At 46.2% G+C, this 24,310-nt stretch overlaps 1 protein-coding gene across 3 annotated transcripts in view; it reads right to left on the bottom strand.

The window, feature by feature from the left end:
• ALPK1 (alpha kinase 1) overlaps nt 1–24,310 on the bottom strand; it is a 40,692-nt gene that overhangs the window by 4,268 nt on the left and 12,114 nt on the right. For 2 of the 3 annotated variants that reach the window (XM_084516999.1, XM_084516998.1), the window contains 10 exons: nt 23,035–23,245; nt 19,449–19,603; nt 9,711–9,909; nt 8,479–8,538; nt 6,754–6,840; nt 5,977–6,053; nt 4,652–4,747; nt 4,017–4,121; nt 1,748–3,584; nt 792–945 (listed from right to left, as the gene is read on the bottom strand). In XM_084516999.1, the coding sequence (XP_084373125.1) occupies nt 792–945; nt 1,748–3,584; nt 4,017–4,121; nt 4,652–4,747; nt 5,977–6,053; nt 6,754–6,840; nt 8,479–8,538; nt 9,711–9,909; nt 19,449–19,603; nt 23,035–23,155 (2,891 nt within the window). In that variant the 5' untranslated portion in view covers nt 23,156–23,245. Of the gene's footprint in view, nt 1–791; nt 946–1,747; nt 3,585–4,016; nt 4,122–4,651; nt 4,748–5,976; nt 6,054–6,753; nt 6,841–8,478; nt 8,539–9,710; nt 9,910–19,448; nt 19,604–23,034; nt 23,246–24,019; nt 24,144–24,310 lie in introns of all 3 variants that reach the window. The other variant, XM_084516997.1, reaches the window with a different exon arrangement.

The following is a 24,310-nucleotide window of genomic DNA, read 5'->3' as shown; positions in this document are numbered from 1 at the left end:
TTTGGTCTGTCTCTGAGGTGCTAATGCCACTCTGTGCTTCTACCCTCTTCAGCAACATGAAGTGCTGCTTTGCCTACCCATTAAGTAAGAATAGATGGGCTTGATTAATGAAAGGGCCTACTCTGGAATCTCTGTCAGGTTTATTACTGCTTATGTGGGGAAAAACTGTCTTAAAAAAAAAAAAAGAAAAAAGTTAATTTTGAATTACAGATGTTTTGTTTGTGTGTTAGGGAAGATCAGAAATAGGAATTCTCTAATGCAAGGCTAGAGGTCATATAAAAAGGCAGTGTCATTTAATCTCCCATCAGATTATCTCAGAACAGATGGAGGTGAGTTTGGGCCTAAGACCTGTCATGAGCAGATAGACACTAACATGGCTGCTGTAAGACAACAGTAAAGTAGCTTTTTTGTTCCCAAAAGGTCAAAATTAGAGAGCTAAATGGGTGATAAGAAGATTTACCCTACTAAAGATTGACAAAATGCCCAAGAGATTTAGAAAAGCAATAAAACAGTCTTGCTATAGAAAACCAGCCAAAATCTAACCAAACATAAACTAACAGAAACAGAATAAAGGAACAATCTTCTGCCACTGCAACTGCTATTTCTGTAGTTGCCCAGATAAAAAACCTGTATTATCTTCTGAAAATACCTGATAAAAGCTATTTTCCAATAAGTCACTGGACTAGCTGAATCACAGGTATAAGATTAATCGTACCAGGCAGTTTTCATTCATATTTACACAGAAGTAGAATTGATATTCATTTTGCTTCAAAAATTGGTTTGGTCAATACCTTCCCAGGCTTTCTTCCTGGTGCAGGAAGTGTATCCAAAATGCATTTCTCTGTTTGCCTTCCTTTGCCACGTTCAGGTAGTCCCCGATGAATACAGCTGTTTCCTGGCCTGTCCAGAGGCCTGATTTCTTTGAGTATTTCAAAAGAAGAGCTGCTACAAAAAGAAGACACAACAGGTGGTCTGGACAATTCCACAAGATTGCTCTAAGACTGAGCTGAGGGGTGATATACCATCATCTAGGAGATATAAGCTATCCAGGCTCCTCTGAAAGTAAAGTACTCTGCAAAAAACTATGTGCTAAGTGGCACTGAGGTGCAGAGATAGATGTTCTACATCAAGGACAAAAATATCTAAACAGGCTTGAAACAAGCAAGATGGGCTGATCCCCCAGTAGATTGCACTTAATGAGCGCAATGAGGCATCCTATAGAGATGTTGCTCCTAAATTATATATTTCCTAGTATATTGAACAAAGTTCCACAAATTAAGATTCAGCAAATAAATTGAACTGTTATTTATGATAAACTTTATAATCGTTATCTCAAATACATACATGCAGTTCAAAGGGATGAAATATTGAACTTAAATGGGCTTAAGTGAGAGGGGTAAAATAGACTCAACAAACCAGCACAGGGAACCAAGTAGCCTGAGTTACCTATTGCATGAATGGATAAAGCAGGAGGGACTGAGTGGGCATGGAGATGGAGCCCATCTCCATGAAGCTGTCACTGTTGTGCAAATGGGTAGGTAGGAATACAAGAAAAAGTTTCAAGGGAGTGTTCTTCTATTGCTTTTTTTTTTTTTTTTTTTTTTTTTGGTACAAAAATTCACCAAAGAACAAAAAAATCCTGGTAAGTGATGACTAAAACATGATGTTAAAAAGCCTGAGTCAAGGCTGTTTTCTATGAGAGTAGCTATCACTGCAAGAAAATGCTTGTTGCTGTGTGGAAACTTACAGTATGCTTTATGAAGCTGTTTAGGCTTAAAAATTCCAGTAGGCGTCAGTCTCTGGACAAGCCAGTTATGCTCTACTCCTGCCAGAAGCTGCACGTAGTCATTATCCCTCAGAATTCGAGCATCAAGGACTTCTTCCTTTGTTCTCCCAGGTGTAAAGGCGAGACCATTTCCCCTTGGGTTCAGAAATGGACCTTCAGGGGAACACTTGGGCTTCTGAGCTGAGTTGTGCCATGGACTCAGAGATGGCCTCTGGCTGCTCACCCTGTCCTGAGGCTTTTCTTCTTCTTCTTCAGTAGTACCGCAGTCAAAGTAGTTGACTTTGGACATCTTTCCCCCTGAGGGTAAAGCTGTTGGTGCACCCGGAGCTGGCTGATGTGGACCGGCCGCTGTGGGATAATTGTTTACCAGGTCTCCAATACTGATGAAATCAAATTCGGTGTCATCTACCGTTTCTGCCTGGGGGTCGACAGCAACCATTTTGTGAGACCTGTTTGCGGCCACAGCTGGAGATTTCCCCAGCCAGTTACCCACAGGGGCCTCGCTGGCCATTTCTGGCTCGGTGCCCGTAGACTCCGCATCAGCCACCCCATTTGTGGCGGGGCTGTGCTCAGACGAGGGACCCTCACCTCTGCCCCCGGTTCCTCCCGCCGACTCCACCCAGGCCGAGCGGGATTTGGGTGTCTGCCTTGGGCCGAGCCCGCTGTCCGTGGTGCTGCAGCTGCCCTGCCCAGGCCTTCTGGCCGGGGGAGCGTGAGGAGACCCCACCGAGCCACGCGGGAGCTCTCGAGGAGAAGGCCGATGGGCTCTTGGAGGCAGCAAGTGCAGCCGAGCTGCTTGGTCGTATTCGGCAGATTCTGTTGTGCAGCAGTGCTCCTCCGCTGAGCCCTTCTGCTGCTGCTGCCCTTCCCTGTGAGGCTCTTGGCTGCTGTTACAGCTCAGTTCCTCCCAGCTGGAGGAGTAACTTGACGGCGACAGCTTGCACCACGAGTTCTCTGAGGTGGTGGTTTGGCTCCTGTTTTGCCATCTGCCGAAAGCACTGTTTCCATCATTTATTACTATTTCAAATGGTTCAGTCTCCTCTTCAAAGGAAATATTGATCACATCAGGGGCGATGTATTTGTTTCTTGTTTGGCCACTGAGTCTCTCTGAGCTACTTTCTGCTTTTTGCGTATTGGCCATTTTGCCAGCACCTTTCCTCTGGCATGCTGCTTCTTCAGTGGTGCACACAGTGTCTATGTTTTTGGTTTCTGTTTTTAAGGTTGTGACACAAGCTCCTGTGTGCATTTCTCCTGGTGTGGTATTATGGATCCTGCAAGTATTTTTAAACACTTCACACACTGACAGATGATGCTGAGAATGCTTGGCAAGGATCTTCTCAAAGTTGGCCTCCCCTTGCAGGATAGGTTTTTGCACTGCGCTTTTGTAGCTGTCTGGAATGTAAGACCTGGCATCAGAATTAGGAAAGCTTTCCACTTGCAAGTGCTTCTTAACAGACGCAATCAGAGACATGATCTCCTTGGCAAGCACTCCTTTCTCTTCCTCTTCTGCAAGTGAAGTGCTGTACGCGTGCAGTTTTCCCATGGCTTCCTTACAGAGCTGACTCACCTCATGGAGCTTCTCACTGTCCCCATAGAGCCATCGATGCACAGTTGTGAGGCAGAAAGCAGCTTTAATAAAGCTATGGAGCTCCTGCTTGCTGGTGACAGGACCGTTTTCGTTCTTGGTGAGGAGGCCGATCTCGAAGGATTCTTTGGCTTCGGACAAGTAGAACTTTCTTCTTTCGGGGGGGCAGTCCTTGGAGTGACTATAGGACAGCAAACACACCCCACGGATGTTCTGGGAGAGGACAAAAGAGGAATCAAGGAATTAAAAAACAGCACCTCTGTCTCAACTAAATGAAAGGAGGAAAAAATGTGTTTCTTTCCCTTTTACAACTGGAAGAAAATGCTGGCCCTAACTGCCTGCTGCTGTGTTTCTCTTAGGAAACAATCTTGCTCTTTCTCCTTTGAAATTCATCTTTATTTACAGGAGAAGCAACACTCTCAGGTGGGCTCGAAAGCCCATCCTCGCTCTGCAGACAGATACTGCTTTCTTCCCATCTGCTTAGCTTCAGACTGGAGTCCAGAGTAACATGTATCGTTACACCCACAACACAGATAGGAGCATATCGTACAGTATGATGCTTGGAAGCTAGATTACAGCCAAATTTAGTAGCCTGGACTCTTCTTTTATACACACAGTACTTCCAGAATGAGGACTAATACTTACCACTGCTGTGAGCACAAACAGTGGGGTATACTGGCTGTAGGCTGCCGCCAGTTTGCAGGCTTCAGCAGCTGATAGTAAGCGATGGTTGAACTCCCGGAGAAGGCTCTGGTGAAACAGAAAAAAGCACAAGGGGAAACCTCATTTTAAAGGCTCTCTTTTCAAAGAGAAGTGTCTACCTGGCAGGCAACCCTGTTAGACTGGAGGTAGGCAGCTTGGGATTTGGTCATCTGAGTCCATTGGGATTTGTAGATTCCCTGAGGCTTCTGATGCCTTTGAATCTTGACAGAGTAGGGCATCAAATCTTACACAACAACAGCCGACCGTATTTCTGAAAGAGCCTTTTTGCTCATGTTTACCATAGATGTGTCAGTTTGGGGCTCTGTAAATCATCTGTGTATTACACATACACACACATATACCCTCATTAAATATTTTTACTGTTTCTTTTTTCCTGGAGCAAAGCATTTTTCCATCTAGGTGCTAATGAACTTTATCAATGGGAGCGATAGAATTTTCTTCAGCCCTCTCAGCTTAGGAGAGGAACTGGAGGGTGGACAAAATGTGAGTGAATCTGGGACAATGACATACAATTTTTCTGAAGAATCTGCACACACTATTACTAAACCACGTCTTACCAGGTCAATCTCAGCATTGGTTTTAAAACGTGTATAATCCTTCTCATTCATGGAAGAAAAGATATCAGCTATAATACCCAAGGAGGTAGCAATTCCCTGAAAAAGAAATGGAAAATGATGGCAGTTTTTTTCCCATGTATTTAGAACTTTAGTTCTTACAGTTACTTAGTTTCTATATATGGCAAACCAGAAAACAAACAAACAACACAACCCACACTGAAAATCCAACGAAATGAACCAAAAAGGATCCAAAGAGAAATACTGCTGAGAAACTCAGGTCATCTTGGTAGGGTTTTATTAACTTTAACTTGCAGAAAATGCTGGACCCTGATGAGTTTCTGTGAGTGGCAGTTATTCTGATAACCTCTAGCTCTTGCCTTCAACAGCAACTTCAATAGCACTGCATTTTTCTTAGATATTTTTCCAGGCTGCTCTTTGTGACAATGAAAGCAAAGTCTCTTTCCTGAACTTTTGATTTACACCTGATAGCTAAGGGCCTGCCCAGCTGAATAGTTGAGAATGCCAGGAAGTATCTGTACACTTTCTGCAAAATTCACTACACGTCTTTGGTCTCATAGGGATGTTCTGAGATTCAATTCAAGCTTTTAAGTATGGGAGAGCAGAGGTGATGAGGTCTGTTTTTTTGGTATATCCTATGCTGGAATACAATTACAAAAATTATTAAAGAATCACCCCAGGACTTGCAAGACTTAGGTTCACATTCCTGTTTAGCTACGGACACATGGTATGACTGTTGCTTCATTGGCAGCGGGAAGATTAGTGCAACCATGCCTCACAAAAGTGTTAAAGACAGATATATTAGCTGCTGCAAGGCGTTCAGATGTTGCAGGGCCAGGGGACATACACCACTCACAACAGATAGTGTAGGGCAGCTTGAGAACATTTCAGCAAACAGAAATGCTAAAAAAAAAAAACAAACAAGAAAACCAAACCAAGAAACCCAAATCTATGCTTGTGTTCTGGGATTAGTTTGTCCTTGTCAGAGACACCTGTGACATCCTAGGTGATGGCTCACTTCAGACAATTCTGCTTAATGAAAACCATCACTTTGAAATCACTTTATCACTAATGAAAACTATCATTCCATTTCCCTGCAGGAAAAAGGTGTCTGTAAGTCTGTGCATGCATGCGGAAACAAACAATGTGCTACACAGACCAACTGGAATATTCATCCTTAATGTTAACCGTGTCTGAGATGCATAATTGAAACTTTATTTCTAAAAGACAGGACTGAGGTCAACAAAAGCTAATCTGGAATGCTTATTAGATTGGCAAGGCTATCCACAGTGAAAAGGAGATCCTACCTTTTTATCTGGTAGAGGAAGTTTGAAATATCCTACAACTGAAGCCCAAATCAACTCTGCCGCCTCATACCACATCCCTAAAATAAACCAGAGAAATAGTCACTAAGCAGATTACTGCTACCGATGGCTTCAAATAGGCAGAGATTATTTTACATCTTCTTGAGTTAGCAGCCCTGGAAACAGTATAAAACCACGTCATGGCATATTTTGCTTTGGTGACAGTGAACATTAGTTTCTTTTAGCTTCTGGCTGTGTATAAACACACATTTTATGTTCATAAAAGACCTCATTTCAACAGTTGCTGAAGATGAAAGGTTATGGCAAAAGTGTAAAATTAAGGCTGCTGGCCCCAAGTACCAAGCCTGGAGTACAGAAGTCCATCGTTCTGAATGCTAGGGATCACCTTATATTGACAGAAGAAACCGCCGTGATGTACCCATGTTAAGCTACTGCATGCTTTTGGGAACAGTGAAATTGGGAAAAGTGTTAGCAGAAGAGTGAAACAATATTGCAGGATGCTCCTTGGCTTCTGGTTAAATTAATAATAAGATGGTAATTCTTAAAATGTGATTGCTTGGTACATGGCTCTAGGTCCTTGCTTCTTCAAACAGACGTGTGCATAGCTCATCTTCTGTGGCTGTGTTATGGATGTCAGGCAGACGTTTCACACAAGCTAAAATTCTGACATATGACAAATGCATTATTGCAAATCCTGACTATAAAGAAAAAAAAAAAAGGGAGAAACCTTGAATAGATAATTACAGAAAAAAGCCATACCAAGCTTTTGCAGAATCTGTCCTCTGATTTGTAAACAGACTGACTGAACAAGGATCCTATCACTTTCATTAGCATACTGCCAGGTACCTGAAAAAAAGAGTTGAAAATTTCAGTAGAGAATGAAAAAATGCTGCCATCATTTTAGGCCTCTGAGAAGAACCTAAATCCTGTCAAATTGCCAGAAATCTCTCCATTGAATTCAGCTGGTTTGAGTCAGGCCTTGCAGCCAGAGAGATGATAAAGTGTCAGTGAAGCAAGGAATATAAGCAGACAGCTATATGAGCATGTAGCTTGAATGACAGCTACGCAGAGCATAAGAACAACATAAAAAGCAAAAGGTTCCTGTCTTCTGTGAAGCAACAAAAAGTCACTGTGTATAAAGATTATACAGAGTTGCACTAACAAGCATTCGAAAGGATTAACATGGTTATCCGTGTCATCACTGGTACACACACAGAACAAAATACTTTGAATCATTGGCAAAATATGTTTTCAGATATCAGTGTATCATGAAGATTAAAACAAAAGTTTTTGCATTAAAACAGCACGATTATACAAAGTTAAACGAAGCGTTTCATTATCAAATCTATATTGACTGTCTCATTATAATAAAAAATGAAACCACTAAGCTTTCCTAATATGACCATTTCACTGCAACTCTTAGCACAAAGTACCTGTTAAACAACACATCTTCAACATTAACTAAGCATTATCATTAAATATTATGAAAATAATCTGAAAATAATAACACAATCTCATCAGAGATGAAATGCAGAGCCATTGCTACTTTAACAGTGATATCTGGTATTTTGTTTAAAGCCGTCTTGAGTAAGGACCCTTCTTGTATAAGAATTTCAGTTTCACGCAAAAACAGAACACTAAAAACCAGAACGGACTTTTTTTTTTTTTTTTTTTTTTTTTTTTTTTTAATGGTTGTAGGCAAAGCAAGACTATATAAACTCTGAAGGCTAAGCAAATAGTTAACAGGTTTGAAAACCTAAAATATATTTGTCTCAAACCCGTAATTAAATACTGATTTTGAACGTCTGACAAAATGTGTGAATTCTTACTGTTTCTACACATCCCTCCAGATCTGAAACAAGTCACATGGCCAGCGGTATAGTCATTTGACAAGAAGGAAAAAGAAGACATTTCTAAAAGTATCATTGCACATTAAGGAAAGTTCCCATTTTACAGTTTTGCTTGTCTATCCAGTAATTGAAGAAAGTGCTTTAAGATGAAGAATTTGCTCTCTTTTTTTTCTCAACTCCTAAATATTGTAAGTAAGTGCACTATAGTCTTTTGCAGGGTGAGGTTAAAGTTTTAATTTTGTTCACAAGATCAGTGTGAATGTGGAGGATAAGCATTACTCAACAAATTTGGTTTTCTTGGCGACTGGGGGGTTGTCTTTATTTTGTTTCACCAATCAGTCAATTGCTTGAAATTGGGATACATTTTAAAATTCTCCAGATAGAGAAATTAGTAGAAAGGCTGTCAGTCCAGAATATTTTTCCTCTCAAGTGAAGACATACAAAGATGAATTGTAGAAGTTTCAAAACAAGGTTTCAGCTTCCACATTTTAGCAGAGAATGGTGATGAAGAGAGAAACATGATGTAAGGAGTTGTTACAGAGGTCAGACTGGCTGTATTTGAAATTTGTGTGACTGTCAAAATTAGTACCAAAAAAATAGTAATTGTAAAATTGGAAAATAAATATATATGCACCTGTTGCTCCGTTGTCATTAATAAGGCTGCTTAGGATATATTCAGCTTTTAAGAGTTTACCTGATAAAACAAAACAAAGATAGATAATGAATACAAAAATATACCTTGTGGTATGAAGTGAACAAAAATATTCAACAGTGAAAGCCCTGGCAAATTTTACTTCTCTTCCCAGTGTTCTTATTGTGTTTGAAATTAGCCTAAACTTACCAGTTAAGTATGCAGTGCTAGATGCTACCTCGTGTGCAGGAACCTCTGTAATACAAGCTATTTTGTAGATATAAAAAGTATTGCAAAAAAAAAAAATGCCAATGGGACAAATATTTCTAGCTAGACACCTGCTTCAGAAAGCCATGGTTAACTCTCCTTTAGGAGGGAGGTTAAGGCCGTGCATTGGTTTTAGAGTCAACCCAGCTGCTAGCACAAGATCAGCAGCATTGGCACACGACTCCAGACACTGTTCTCACTCTGCTCATTCCCACTTGTTGGGCTGCTGCGGGACTCAGGGCAGGAGTGGAGGCAATGAGACTGGGGCAGGCACTGAGCTGCTGGCCACCCCACAGGCTGGGAATCTCAGACTGGTCTCTGTACTTAAGATATTCCTCAATTGTCTTTTTCAAAGCATGTTTGTTTGGCTTTGTCTTCTCCCAAGAACAAGTGGGAATACACCTTCCCAGTGGGAAGATGAAATATTATAAATTCTTCAGGTGTTGCCCACATTATAGGAAGGATGGACATTTAAGAAATAAATATATTGATTTATCCTAGAGGGGTTTGTAAGCTGCATCGTCTGCATCGTCAAGTGGTCCCACTGAAAAAAAAAAAAAAAAAAAAAAAAAAAAAAGCAGCTGGGACAGTGCAGAGAAAATGCCAGGACTCTCATTTACTTCTTAAAGGCCCTTGGTCAGAAGTATAGCAATTCAGATATCCCTGTTTGAAACCAGCGGGGAAGATTTGTTAAGGAACAAAAGCTCCAATTAGTATTTTCCACACCCTTTCACAATTTTCTCTACTGCTTTTGGCTCTGACACCCTTTATACCAGCCCCTTTGTGCTACTGAGAAGAGCTGGGAGGGCTCAAGGGGGCTGGGAATGGGCTGTACGTTTGAAAAGATGGCACCGGGGCCATAAGCATGTCATCCCCAGAAAGGGACACAGTATCTTCTTCAAAGTCAAGTAGCTCCTAATTGGGCCTGAGCTGAGAAAATGGAGCGGTGGCTCCCTGGTAGCCTGTACCTGCATTGACGGCGAGGCGAGCCTGGCGGATGACCACCTGAGGACCGATCGGAGTGGCGGGCTGCAGCTTGTGCAGGCCCTTGGCAATCTTCAGGAGCTTGCTGGAGGCATCAATCCAGTACAGGAACCGGTCGATCAGGAACACAACAGCAGCCGCCGTCACACAGTCCTTGGCCATGATGGAGGCCTTCAAATAAACCTGAAAAGAACACCAGTACCCCTGCTTCAAGAAATGCAAGTAGTCAACAGTTTAAATAAAATGCTCTGTTTAGTAATTCCCTGCCTAACAGAGCTGCCTATATACCATTTGAAAATGAATTGAATTTCCTCAGTCATGTAAGGCAACTGCACAGTCTCATAACAAGTGAAGTTCAGGTGGCCAAGAAGGCCAACAGCATCCTGGCTTGCATAAGAAACAGTGTGGCCAGCAGGGCTAGGGAGGTGATCGTCCCCCTGTACTCGGCTCTGGTGAGGCTGCACCTCGAGTACTGTGTTCAGTTTTGGGCCCCTCACTACAAGAAGGACATGGAGGTGCTCGAGCGGGTGCAGAGAAGGGCGACGAAGCTGGTGAGGGGCCTGGAGAACACGTCCTACGAGGAGCGGCTGAGGGAGCTGGGCTTGTTCAGCCTGGAGAAGAGGAGGCTCAGGGGCGACCTTATCGCTCTCTATAGGTACCTCAAGGGAGGCTGTAGTGAGGTGGGGGTTGGTTTGTTCTCCCACGTGCCTGGTGACAGGACGAGGGGGAATGGGCTTAAGTTGCACCAGGGGAGTTTTAGGTTGGGTGTTAGGAAGAACTTCTTTACTGAAAGGGTTGTTAGACATTGGAACGGGCTGCCCAGGGAAGTGGTGGAGTCATCATCCCTGGAAGTCTTTAAAAGATGTTTAGATGTAGAGCTTAGGGATATGGTTTAGTGGGTTTGGTTTACTGCTAGTTTAGTGGGTTTGGTTTACTGCTAGTGTTAGGTCAGAGGTTGGACTCGATGATCTTGAGGTCTCTTCCAACCTAGAATTTCTGTGATTCTGTGATCCTGTGAAGTTACTAAACATTACAAGAAGCAAATACTTGCTAGCCATGTTCTGTCTCAGAGTTTTTACTTGTAACCTCTATCATCCTAGCCATGTATATAAGGGGCTAAGCCCTTGTGGCACTTGATTTATAACCTATAATTTGACTAATTTTGTTTATATTTTCATTCTTACATTGGGCACTGATTGGGCTAGGCTTATAACCTATAATTTGACTAATTTAGTTTATATTTTTGTTCTAACATTGGAAGGTTCAAGGTTCCAGCTCTTTGTTCTGTTTGATCTGCAGATATTATTCCTGTTTTTTTTTTTTTTTTTTGTCTTTCTAATTGGTGTTTAGTATTTGGCAGCACATAATTTGGTGGTCTGTTAATGAATTTAAATTATACCCAGCAGATTAACAGCAGTAATAACAATTAGTTCAAAAGGGACACTAGTCTGGAAAGAGATTGGAAATGGTCACTTCAGCAGTTGTCCCAGATGGAGCTCAAGCCGTACATAAGAGAGAGGGCTTGAGCGCTCTTTCTTGCGTATTAAGCAAACCGAGATGCACACAGCTCAGAAAGCACCTTTTCAAATCATTTCTGGAAAAAGTCAGGCCTCCTTGAATATGCATGAACATGCAAATGTCCACAGGGCCTGATTATTACGGTTGATTAGCTGGTACTCCTGCTACCTTCAGTATGAGTACTATGTTTCAGTCCCATCTTTCCTTTTCCTCCTCTTCCTCAGAAGTCCCCCAGGAAATGGGGGATTCCCAGGGGACCTGCATGTCTCTGAGGGACCAGGCCCCAGCTACAAACAACCAGCATCAGTGCAGCTTTAAGGCTGGATCAAATGCTCCTTTGTGCACCACAAACAAACAAACAGGGCAGGAGTCCAATGCCTTTCCCTTGCAGGTCATCTTTAATAATTTCTAAGCCCGCATGAACTCTCTTTGTATCCCTGCAGCTGCTGAGCCGTCACACTGACACGAGGACTCACCCAGCGCTCTGCAGGCAGCATGCTGTTAGGTGGACAGGAGGCCAGTGAGACAGCCATGTGGAGGCCACTTGGCCTCACCATGGACATTGAAGTCCACTAAGACCTGGGAACATCTGCCAGGACAGCACCAAACACCCCTTTCCGTGGCGGATAGGGATTGGCACTCCTGTCAGTAAGGAGCAAGGAGGTGCTCCACACCCTGACGCCTGGATGATCAATTTTCTTCAGGTCGGCAGCCCACAGAGCCAGGCCTTCTGGTGCCCAGCCTCACTGCAACACCTGGAAGCTGGCAATGCTCTAGTAGTACCCAGTGGTACAGTAAAATAGGCGAGATAATAAAACAGGAAACACCTTCAACCATACAAAGCCTCCTCATAAAAAGGATGCGTTTCTCATCTCGTTCTTATCAGTCAGTACTTGTGCTGATGGCAGCAAAACCAGTGCAGGAGCAGGAGGTTCAGGCCCCACAGCACCATCAGAGAATGTGACTGTCAAGAAAACTCAGTCCAATTCCCCACTAAATATTGAGTCGGGCAGCTGACTCCCATTTATCTCTGCAGCAGCAGTTTCCTTGCCTTGCCTTCCTTGTGTAAAGGCCCAGGCCTGACAGCACCGAGCCAGAGACACCAGTGTCCACTGACCACCACAAACACCCTCCAGGCTTCTTGTGCACCCTTCTTGGCTTCTTCCCAGCCTAAATTCTTCACAGCAGCCTGACCAAGAAATGTTCACTTGTTTCTAAAGTATGTAGCCCTCCGAGGTGCGGGGCAGAGCCCATTTCAAACCATTTAGAGGAGAGCCTACGAGCTGCAGCACAAACGCTGGGCTGCAGCACAGGCCTGCTGCAAGCACTTGCTAGCTTGTTTGCAGTTCAGTGAGGCGGATTTGTGCAAATTTCCTTTTTTTTTTTTTTTTTTTTTCCCTCTGAGCCAGAGTTGGATTTTCTAAGAGGATGGCACTTGAAAAGGATTCCTGGAGCTCCGTGCGTGCAGCGCTGCTTGTGCTGGTCAACAATGGAGGAATCCCTCTCTCTAAGCACCTGTAAACTGACACTGCAAACTATCCATTCGAAATGCTCATGAACAGGCCATATATTTAAGCACAGAGCATCGCCTAATCTATTTTTTTCCTCCCCTTCTTCCTTTAATAGATCGGAGCACAAAAGCCTGAGAGAGGGTGACCTACCAAACAAAAGGGCCTTTGAGTCCCTAGGAAAAGTAGACTTGGAGGAGGATGGAAGGAATCCAAGTGGCCCTATTATTTCCACTTGCACTAATTAGACATTTTTCTGTCAGCTATTGAGCACTGCTGAGAGGCCAAACTCACTGAATTCATTTCTAAAGTGTTTACAGAAGTTTGCATCTGTTTGTGTCTCTTCAGGAGGAAAATAAGCACTTCAATAGCATTGTGGAAAATCTAAACGAAGCATCCTATTCTGAAGGGCTTGGCAGTCTTGCAGCTGCATAATTTAACTCTCCGCTCAATGCCGAAACCTCTTGTGTCCCTCTCCAAAACCAAATGGACACAAAATGTAGAAAAGTCAAGCCAGGGGGAGAAACTCGGCTACTTTTTTGTTGTTGTTGCTGAAAGGCAGGGCTGCACGCTGTGTGGCACACAGGAACACGGTTCGGTGTCAAGCTTCGCAATTACGTTCCCGCCTTGCCAGCAGCACACCCAGAAATTCATACCCTCACCTTCCACCCACCGCTCCGAAATTCCTCAGCGCCTCCCAAAAACGTCCTGCTGGCACATGGAGTGCTGCCCTCACCCTGCCAGACGATGTGCCTGAGAGGCAGCAGCCTGGCAGAGCACCACCAGCAGCCCACTGGGCTCGTCACTTTTTGGAGCAAGCCAGGGTAGGCTAGCAGGTCCACTCGCCTTACTTCTGGCCTCACGTGCACCCATGCGTGGAGAGGGAGAAAGAGAAAAGCAGGAGCGAGGTACGTGCACACTTTGTTTTCACATCTGTGTCCGCGATGCCCCATGCATATGTCTAATTGAGTTTGGGACACAAAGGGAGCCTCCCGCCTGGGAAGTGGAATCAGGTGGTGCCCGAATTAAATCTGCACGAGATTTCTACACACGGACCAGGGGGGAAAATGCAAAACAGCCGTCAGCGAAGGGCTCGTGCTTAATGGCGCTGAGTGGGAGGGTGTGCTGTGTGCATGGTTCCCTGCATTAGCGGGGTGGCTCTTCCTCGCACCGGGGCTGAAGTTTGGGTCCCAGTGCCGGGTTCAAAGCCTTGATGCCTCCTTTGCCTTGACAATGGGGCCCGCTCCCGAGAGAGGGAGCAGCTCAGCGCCGGGGCCATCTGGCACGGGAGCTGGCAGGATCGCGTCAAAGGGAAATTATTGGTGCATAGTAAATGAGGGCGGGGAGGAGGGGTAGGGAGTTGCAGAGATCTTTAGGCGGCAGCTGATGTAAGAGGAATTACAAGCCCAAATAAATGAAATATTGATTTAATCCACTCTCCCTGCCCTCTTTATAAAGCGAGGGTCCCACACGCAGCCTGCAGGCTTGGGAAGGTCCCCTTTGCAGAAACCTCTGCAAGCAGCGAGGTTTGAGACCATTCTCAGTGTATGGCCACAGTTTTGCCAGCACTGCTGATTCCTGTGTGTTCTTATAGCCATTCACCTCAGCCTACTTCAGTCTTCATTTGTAATTGAGTCGGAAGTTTCAAATCTTAAAAAAATCAACAACACAAGAGCAGTCAAGAAAGAAACTCAAGCTCTGTGCACGGGGCGGGGTTTCAATGCCACGCATTTCCAGGTGCTTTAGTTCTCCCTCAAGATCTGCTCCTAGTTAGCACTTCACTGAACCCTAACAAATTGCCCAGCTCTTTCTCCCGCTGCATTCGTCCCCTGTCAGATTAAACACACAGTCAAAACACCAATGGATTTGGCTGAAGTCTCGCCCTTTTACCCCACGCACTGTTAGCAAAGCCCGTATTTCCAAGAGACCAAAGCTGCTGTCACTGCACGGGACTTCTCTATCAATCTCGGCCTTTCAGCTGGCAATCACAGCACACTCTGCAAATAACAATGAATTAAGCCTCCTACCACCTCTGTGACGGGCAGGAGAAAGCATGTCCGCGATGTGCAGATGGATAAGCCTGAACACAGGACGGGCGAGCCACACAGTAAATAGCTGTGGAGTGAGGAGTGAGAGGTTCCTGGACACTTTCCTCTCTGCCCTGAGCAGCAGAGGACCCAATTTAATGGCTTGAGCGTCTGAAGCCGTTAATTAGCTCAAGTTATTCATCCTGAAGGTGATGGAGAGTTGGGTGTTGATTCAATGAGCGCAGCATTAGGTCCATTATTAGCAGCTCAAAACACCACAGAATGGGTCAGTTTTTACAAGCAGCCACATCTTCCTTCGTAAAGTGAGAAGCTGCTAGGGCAATAGCAACCCCTACTTTTACCAACAGCCCCCCTTTTTGGCAATTTAACTGGCCAGTGATTTAATTTTACCACCAAGGGCTTGTTCCCACTCTCGACTCCTGCACTGCCACTTGCTCCAGCACAGCAGTGCCAGGAGAGCCCTGCTGGCTGCCCTGGCTCCCACTGCGTGTCCCAAATCCCCGACAGGAGGGAGAGGACCCCCCACGCCTCATGGGGATGTGGAAGGGAAAGGCACCACCCCTGCCCTAGCTGCTGCTTGCAGGTTTTGCTTTGGGTGCTGCTTGTATGTAGAGGTGGTTGAAGGAGGGCACCAGCCTGTGGGGCCAGCAGGCAAGCCACCAACAGCGTGATGAACTGGCATGCTCTCAGGAGGAGCATTTTGGGGGAAAACCCTTTAAATCACCAATGAGACTTGTTGAGGGGGGAGCTCCTGTGAGCCTCCTACATCTGACAGGGCAGCAGGGATTTGGGGGACCACAGGAGTGCCCCATTTTTGCTAGCTGCCCAGGATGGGTGCAACAGGAACTTTGTGGCACTGACATATCCTGCTGTGCTCAATCTTTATTTAAATAAACTATTGTGCCCTGGCTGGGCATCACGAGTGACACATGAGATAGCAGCCACCCTCCTGTGCTGACAGGACTTGATCTCTGATGCCTCTCACTCAAAAAGCCCTGAAGTGCCAGGGGTGACACTGTGTCAGGGGGGTCAGGATGCCACCAAGCCCCTCTTGTGCTGAATTCCGCCTGCAGCCACAGCTCTGGTCTCGGCCGCCCCCCGTTCCACCAGGATCACCCAAGAAGAGCTCTTATGAGGTAGGTAGCAAAAGGTCAGCCTGAGCAACCAAGATCCTCGGGGCTTTAATTCTCCTGTTACCACACCAGCAGGTACAGGGAGGAGAAAACTAAATCCTCAGCCCCCTCTTTAGTTCTTTTTCAAAGGCTCCAGCTCTCAAGTGCCACCCACCTCCCTAAGGGTAGCGGGGCACTTCCCTCAGAACGGTTCCCCTAATGATAATCCAGCAGCACGTAATTAGCCAAGGCCCAGGCAAGGCTGGCAGGGACTTATTTCCCATTCTTTTCCACAGTCCCAATAAGACTGCACAAGCTCTCCCCATCCAGGGCAGGCAGCACGGGATCAGCCTGCACAGCTCCCTGCAGGCCTGCCCGGAGGAGATCTGCTTTTGGGGAGCACATGCAGCCAGGGGAGACCTGAGGGACACCTTCACTACGAAGGTGATTCAAGGTCATCTCTACAGTGAATTTAAACATTAACTGCAAATGAGTTTCCTTGGTGTCTTTGCACTGGCAAGGCCTTAGGTGGTGAAATCTCTGAAGCTGGGGCTTTGCTTTTTCACTCACACCGTGCCTATTGCAGCAGCTCCTGGGCTGTGGCTGAATGCCAGAGCCTGGATACAGGAATTGCTCACATGTATAACAAAAACAAAGTGGTGCTCCATATCACTACAAAGTATTTGAGCACGGGATGTGATCTCACAAAAAAATAAAATTAAAAAAAAATCATTGCCTGAGTAATCCCACAGGATAACTACTTGTGTGCAGAGATGCCCTTCAGCGAAGCCCACAGTAGGGTTTTTGGGATCAAAGCCTACGTCCACATGGCCATGTTGCCCTCTGTTGGCTGGTCACTGAGCATAAAGATATTTCCATCACTACAGATACTGGAGATCTGCAGGAAGGGAACCCCTGCAAGCCTCCCTTTTGGAACTGCAGCCCCAGTCCTAACCCCGCAGTGTGTGCATTTTTTAGCTAGATAAAGTAATCCCTGTGTGCCTGCATTTCTCAATGAGACTCCCTTTACCATTCTGATTTTGCTTTGGTTTGTTAAAATCAGGAATCCCAGTGCTTCCCAGATTTTTGTGCTGGCTACCAGTGTTGGCCATCGCCCTGCCATCCGCAGGGAGCTCTGGCAGGGCTTGCTGGCTGATGGCAGCTGGCAGTGAGGCTCTCTCAAATCCTGCTAGCAGGATGTGGCAAGCGGTACGCTGAGCTTGCTGACGTGGGGTGGCCTTAGTACTGGATGGTGAATCCCCAGCAGGGAAAGGAAAACTGACAGCACACACACACACACACACACACACACACAAACCCTTCTGAGAGATGGAGAGGGTTTGTAAAAACAGCAGTGCTGGTTTGCCTAAAATATTGCGGTAAATCTGTTGCCTTCAAGTCCCTGGGGTGGTTCAGCAATTTCACACAGTGGAAAGAGAAGGAAAGTAAAAAAAAACAAGCTTGCTTATACTGCCAAAATCTGCAGCGAGCCCAGCTCTAGCAGCTGCACGGCTCCTGTTGCAGTGAGGCTGCAGCCAGAGCACGCCAGGGGGACAGCGGCTTGCTCGCTTCCCCTGCCCCCCAAGCTGTTTCTGCCTTCCTAGGGCTGTGGCCAGCATGCAGAAGTAATGATCCCACAGCAAAGGCGAAGAAGAGCACTTTAAAAGGATGCAGGTGCAGGTGGCTTTGCCTTCCTGATGTGTCAAGCTAGCACGCAGCCGCCAGCATCGGGCATCCCACTTTTTAAAGTGTAGCACTAAGGCAAACCCTTGAAGCCAAAGCCCTAATCCGCTTACTCCCTGTGCTGGTCTCATGGAGCTTTTCAGCCGACTCCCCGAGTAAAACATCGTGGTCGGGAGCGCGGGCAGGCAGAGCTGCCCCCTCGTAACAGCGCCAGTGTGTTATGGTAATGAAGCGCCTTTCATTCATGGATCTCAAAGCGCTTTTTAAATGTAATGAATTACGGTTTATGAGCTTATTCTGAGCATGGCAAATTAAAATAAACAGAGATGAAAATTTTTAAAGGTTTTCCTGAACAATAAATTGACAAAGACTTATTATTATTTTTTTTTTATCCTTTGGGGTATGACATTATCCTTCTGTCCCTCATGCCAAAAAAGAGAAGAAAAAAGTTGCTCAGACTTTTATCTTTCCTCATCGCACTGTAATCACCTCTCTTCAGCCTCATTTTCCCCCCAGCTTTTTATTCAAAGAACTGAAGCAGCCTTTGCTCTGCCTTGAAATTTTATTTAAAAAAAAGGGACTGGGGGGGGGGAGGTGGATGAAGGGGGAAAAAAAATCCCTTTTCCTGACTAATACTAATAATACAGGTCAAAATGTCAGTCTATCTACAATTAAATGCAAAACAAAAAAGGTTTTCCCTTTTTCCCATGGTACAATAGCACTGGAATATAAATTACCAATGAAGATGAAATAATACTTCAAAGCACACAGGGAAAGGCAGCACAATGTTTACAAAGTATTTCCAACCACACGACGAACCATTGAAGCCGAGGGTAACCAATGGACTTCAGGGGGTGTCGGTGAATAGCCTAAAACTAGCATGCGGTAGGATTTCAGGTCCCTATGGTCTATGACCCCACGATATGCTTTGTTTAACAAGGGCAGCTGCAGTTATCAACAGATGTTTCAGCAATAAATAATTGGTATCATCTCAGAAAAGATCCGTCTACCTGGGGAGAGGGCATAATGATGGAAACACTGCCCCTCTATTACAGCTGCATTAATCTCCCATCTATCCAGGTCTCTCCGGGAGCTTACTGCAGGTGTTTGTCCTGGGAGAGCGCGGACAAACGCTGCGAAGCTGGAGCGCCGCGCGGGGATTGTAAAGGAGGTCAACCTCCGCCATAAATTTCTGTCCGAGGCCACACACACCAAAGAGAAGAAGAAAATAAATACCCAAGGAGCAGCAACCCCCCCCCCCTACCACCGCAAATTTGGGATCCCCGCGGCATGTGGTACTGGTGAGGCTGACACCCCGGCTGGCAGCAGCACAGCCCCGTGGCTCCTCGTCGCTGTTCAGCGCCATCATCCTCCTCAAACAAAGCCTGCTGGCCTCGTGTGGAAGTCCCATTACCCTCTTGCCTTTTCTGCTCAGGTTTCAGCCAGCTGAGGCCCCCCAAGGGATCCAGTCAAGGGATTTTTGGAAAACTGGCAGGTGACAAGTTGGGCAAGCCCTACTGCAGCGAGCAGGCCTCCCCGCCTCCCAGCAGCGCACATAATGCTTCCCAAACTCATGCTTTGTAGGACTTCAGGCTAACATTTGGCATTTTAGCATTATTACAACCTCAGATCTTCGGGGAAAAGACAAACATCCATCTTGCTGGAAACAGAAGTGCACTGTGAACCAGATGAGCGGGCAAAGTGAGTGTGCACACTAAGGTGGGCTTAGCACCAAGCAGCTCCCCACCTGCTGCAGCTACAGGGCAGGGAGAAAACCCTCTGAAACCACAAGTGAGATGGCCTCAAGCACCACAGCAGCACATTGCCCACAGGAGGAGTGTTGAACTTCATACCAGCAGATCGGGGAGCCTGGCACTGATCACATCCTGCAGGTTTGTTTTGTCCTCTGGGCCCACGTCTCTTTTGTACTGCCACTTCTCCGGCACAAAGGGCCACTTCATCTCCTTTGCCTCCTCCAGAAGGGTCCTCAAGTCATCGGGAAGCAATGCTGAAAAGGTCAAAGCACAGGTAAGGATACAGCAGGCACAACTGCCACAATGGAGCAGCCACCCTGCGGAGATCATCGTCACTGGGACCGCCACAAGCACCATCCCTCACCCTCGTCTGCTCTGCCCTCCAGGTAAATGGGAGCCACTGGCCATTAAAGTAGTTTTTAGCAGGAAGCAACACAGTTGGGTGGCTGGCTGAGCGTGAGGGGCTGCTTCAGGGCAGGCTGGAGGAAACCTGAACCTCTGTGAGGCAAGGGCTCAGGGGAGCACAGCCAGCCTTGTTGCTTGTGGCAGTAACAAAAACCAGCCTGAAAAGCCACAGCCAGCCTGGGAGACGAGTCTGGGCCATAGATAGCAATCACTCAAAGATCTAAGGGGATGCAGTGAAAAACAAGTTGTATGTTCTTGAGAATAATTATTTAATAGATCATTTGGGAAAAATAGTTGGTCTGGCGCAGCTAAGTCATTCAGGCGGGCTGAGGACCTGGCCTTTCAGGCTTGCAGGGGTGGAGGGTGCCAGCTCCCTTCCTTTCAGCTGCAGCCCACGTTTAATTTTCCCTGAAAGAGCGGCAAATCTGCAGCCCCCGTGTGCTGTGCTAACCCTAGGCCAGGCAGGCTCTCTGGCCAATAAAAGTGGATTAACAAGGATTATTGACCAGATGGGGTTAATGGTGATCATCAGCTGCAGATCTAGCCCCTTCTGGCCATTAATCCCCAGAAAAAATGCTGCTTAGAGACCATCATTGCTCTAACAAGGTAATGCAATAAATGTATCGCTACATATTTTTTTTAATCAACCCTCTATGGATGATTTTAGAAAGCACACAACATAAGAATTCAGTTTTGTGCCCATATTGCAGTGCATTCACCGGGACGTTTTTCCAGAAAGAGTGGTGAGTCTGATACTCAGGGCCAGCTTTCTACAAAGCCACCTTCACAAACACACCACTCTTTCCAACCTAGGTTTTCTCACTTGTTGCTGCCGCTCTGGATACGTCTCCCATCGCACCACACAGCACAGCCGTGCTGTCCTGCTGGTCCCAAGTCTCACCCGGAGAGGCTCGGCCTTCCCCGGCATGGAAAGGTGGCCATGGGCAAGGCTGGGGCAGAGGAGGCCGTGCCTCCAGCTCCCATCCGCACAGCTCCCTGTATCCCTGTAATGGCAGCACCCCAAAACCAGCACAGGAGCCACAACACCAAAATGAGATAAGGCAACAGTCAGGAAAAACAAAAACAACCCATGGGACGATGTGGACGTCGGTATTCTCTCTGAAGCATGCAGATGTTGCTGCTACTCCATTCTCCACGCCATCCTCAGTTAAACCTTAATCCGACTCCTACTAGATGCACCAAAGAACATCTTTAATATTGAACTTTTACTCTTAGAGGCCTCCTCAGCAGCCAATGCTGCTGAGCTGGTTAGAGGAGGAAGCCAGAGCGAAGTTTTCAGCAGGATTTGGTGATCTACGCCCTGTCAGCCATCTTTGGGGCTGGGCACCCGTATAAGCCTAGCTTCGAGCCTGACTCTGACATCTGGTTGTCACCACATGGAAATGAATGCAATTAGTGTGCTAATGATAATTACGTGGTGCTGTAAGGCAGAAACACCGCGAGTGCACAGTATAGTTGGTGAGCTGGCATGAACAATCTTGTAGCCATCAGCTGAAATCCAGCTCTCAGAGCAAGAATTTTACTCCTGCAGCACCTCGGGGGGGGGGGGGGGGGGGGAGGAAGCAGCAGCAGTGCCTGTGCCAGGAGCATCCCCAGGCTGCCAGGAGCCGCCGTGAGCCCCGGCTGCTGCGAGCAGGTCCCCAGAGGACAGGATGGAGCCTCCCTGCGGGCTCTGATCGCCCGTTTCCTCCAGCAGCTCACCTGAAGGGCCGTGGCTAATCGAGCAGTTACGGGGGCGCTGATCTACCTTATCTGGAACTAAACTGATTATTTCTCATACGCTGCGGTATTTAATGGGAGAAAAGGGCTGAGGAGGGTGAAGGGGAAAAGTGCTACCTGATTAGGAGTTCAAGAACCTATTCTGAAGAGAGATAATAAAGCCTAAAAGAATTTGTGATGAGAAAACAAAGTACCCTTTGTCAAAAACAAACAAAACAAAACAAAACAAAAAAAAAGAAAAATCTTCCAGCATCCTTCACAGAAACCTATACGCCACCCTCCAGCTCAGACAGGCTTAGGTGCTTCAGAAGAAGGCGGCTGACCTCCCAGCGAGAACAAGGGCGTGTGTAAAAACATATTTGAAGCAGCCCTGCACTCCCGAGCAAACAAAGGGTTTTAAAGATCAGATTGACATTATGGTCAAGCCACTCAAGCGAAGCAGCACCAAACACTATTGACACCACACTGGAAAATGGACGGTACTGAAAAAGCGTAATACAAAGTAGAACCTGCACTTACATTGAAATTTTGCAGATTTTTGCTGATGCCTTTATTTTTTCCCCCAGGAATGTCACTTGTATCCTTTACTTTAATTTTCTGTACTTACTGAAGTTATTTTTCTGTGTGGCAGAAAGCAGTACATAACCTCCCTACCCTGTACAAAAAGGTGTAATTCACACAAGCTCAGCAATTCAAACGTGGCTTTTATTTGGTGAATAAAAAAGCTGTGGCAATTAAGTTGTGTAGCCCACTGAAAGTCTGACTGGACAAAACTGAACCAAGTCTATTACCACCTTTCATGATCAGCGTGAGCTGGATTTCCACTGGAATTAATAATATATATATATTTAAAACAAAACAAAACACTGTCAAGGCATCAGTACAACACCGAAATAAATGCTAGTTTCTAGTAAGATTGCTAGCATTGAAACAAATGAAGAGCTCTTCCATTACAGCCCTCACTAAATCCTGCTTCCTTTCCTGGTTATTTATTCCAGCCATTAGCCAGCATGGATTTTCCTTTCAAGAGGGATACTGCAAGTTTTTTTCTTTGGACACCACTTATAGAGGTCACGCACATTTTACAAGATAAAGATTCAGGCAATGAGCTCTTTAATATATTAGGAGAAGCTGACAAACAGAAAGGGCCCTCCCCCAGTCCCTATGAAAGGAGAGGAAATATGTGCCCTTATTCAGAAGTTGCATCCTTTTTCTTTTCTTCTTTTTTTTTTTTTTTCTTTTTTTTTTTTTTTTTTTTAATAACTGAAATTTATGTGCATCAGCAAACTTTCGGGCATTGTTCTTCCCCAACTAAACTGTTCCTTACAGCCTCATGTTTACTGAAGCCTAAAATTAGAACTGACAGCAATTCACCGCAACAAAGTGGGCTGCTTTCCCCTGCCTGCCCGCAGCCCACGGCCCATTCACGGCCCCGAAATCCAGTCGTCTCTTGACTCTCATCTGCCAGGAGAATTAAAATAGGGTAGGGCCGAGGAGCAACCGCCTGCCCTGGCCCTGCTGCTGCCCTCAGGGACCTCACCCTGGCACTGTTGGTATTGCTGCTCCTCTTCCTCGTGGGTATCAGCCTTGGCCGACAGCAGGGTGTCCAGGGCACGCTTGCAGTCCTGCAGCAGCACAGCCACCGCGCCGTGGTTGTTCATGGTGCCCAGTCCTGCTCTGCTGCCAGACGGGTGTCCCCGGGTGTGTGGTGAGTGGTTGCTTAGGAGAAGATCCCGTCTGGGTTGGGGTGCCTGGTGAGAAAAAGAGAGGGGGGAAAATGATTAACGAAAGCATCGTCAATTATCTGAATGGCTCAAGCAGGGGGAAATAAGAAGGGGAGTACATGAAAATGCACAATGAACTTGGAGCACTGTATTTGGGGAGGGTGCGACAAGCTCTGTGAGGCAAACACCTCTGAGGTGATGGAGAGGAGGACAGGATTTTCAAGGGCACTGCCAAACCGTGGGTAGGCAGGCAACCAGCCCTCTGTGTGCAGCCACAGCGCTGCCACGAACACCTTCCTTCCACTACGGGGGGAAGCCCCTAGGAGCAGGGGTCTGCTTCTGTATGAGGCTGGCTTTCCAAACATTCATCCAGATACCTGGCTCGCCATGAATTTTCCACTGCAAGCCCTTCATTTGCTTATGACATTGCCAGTGGTGGTGCAGGAAAAAAATAAAAAGCTTTCCACCCCAAGCATCTGGCTCACTGTCTGCCAGAGTCATTTGGAACAGCTCTCAGAAATGAAATGCAGAGGAAATGCTTTTTTTTTTTTTTTTTTTTTTTTTTTTTTTTTTTTTCATAGCAAAACAAACTTGGTGGTGGTTTTCCTTTGTGAACTACTCCCATGGTTTGAAGCAACGTGGTCAGAAACAGCCACTGAAAACATTCCTAAAATCAGTGAAGCTGTAAGCTTCTGAAGTGGGACGGGGAGGGCGAATTTACACACAGTGACACAGTCAGCTCTGCTGATGAAAACAAAAAAAAACAAAAAAAACCAAACAAACAAAAAAAAAAACACTTGCGTTTCAGCAGCTGAATTTCTGGACAGTGTTTTCCCTTCCACTGCAGCTCCGGGGCAGCTGGGTCGCGGGGCTGGTGGCAGACAGCCCGTGCCGTCAGCGGCGCTGGGAAGAGCGAGCCGCCAGCCTGAAAAGCAGAGGGCAGAGGAGATGCACTCATGCAAAAGCAGAGCAAAGGCAGGTGGAGCAGGGCGAGGGACAGCATTCATCAGCACGGAGCCCGGAGGCAGGAGCCGGTCAGCAGGGCTGCGGCTGGCGCTGCAGATGGAGGTCAGAGAAAGGAGAAACGAGGCG

The sequence above is a fragment of the Aythya ferina genome (assembly GCF_964211825.1).
Source record: "Aythya ferina genome assembly, chromosome: 4".
Lineage (NCBI taxonomy): Eukaryota > Metazoa > Chordata > Aves > Anseriformes > Anatidae > Aythya > Aythya ferina.
This window is presented reverse-complemented; position numbering and strand designations above follow the sequence as displayed.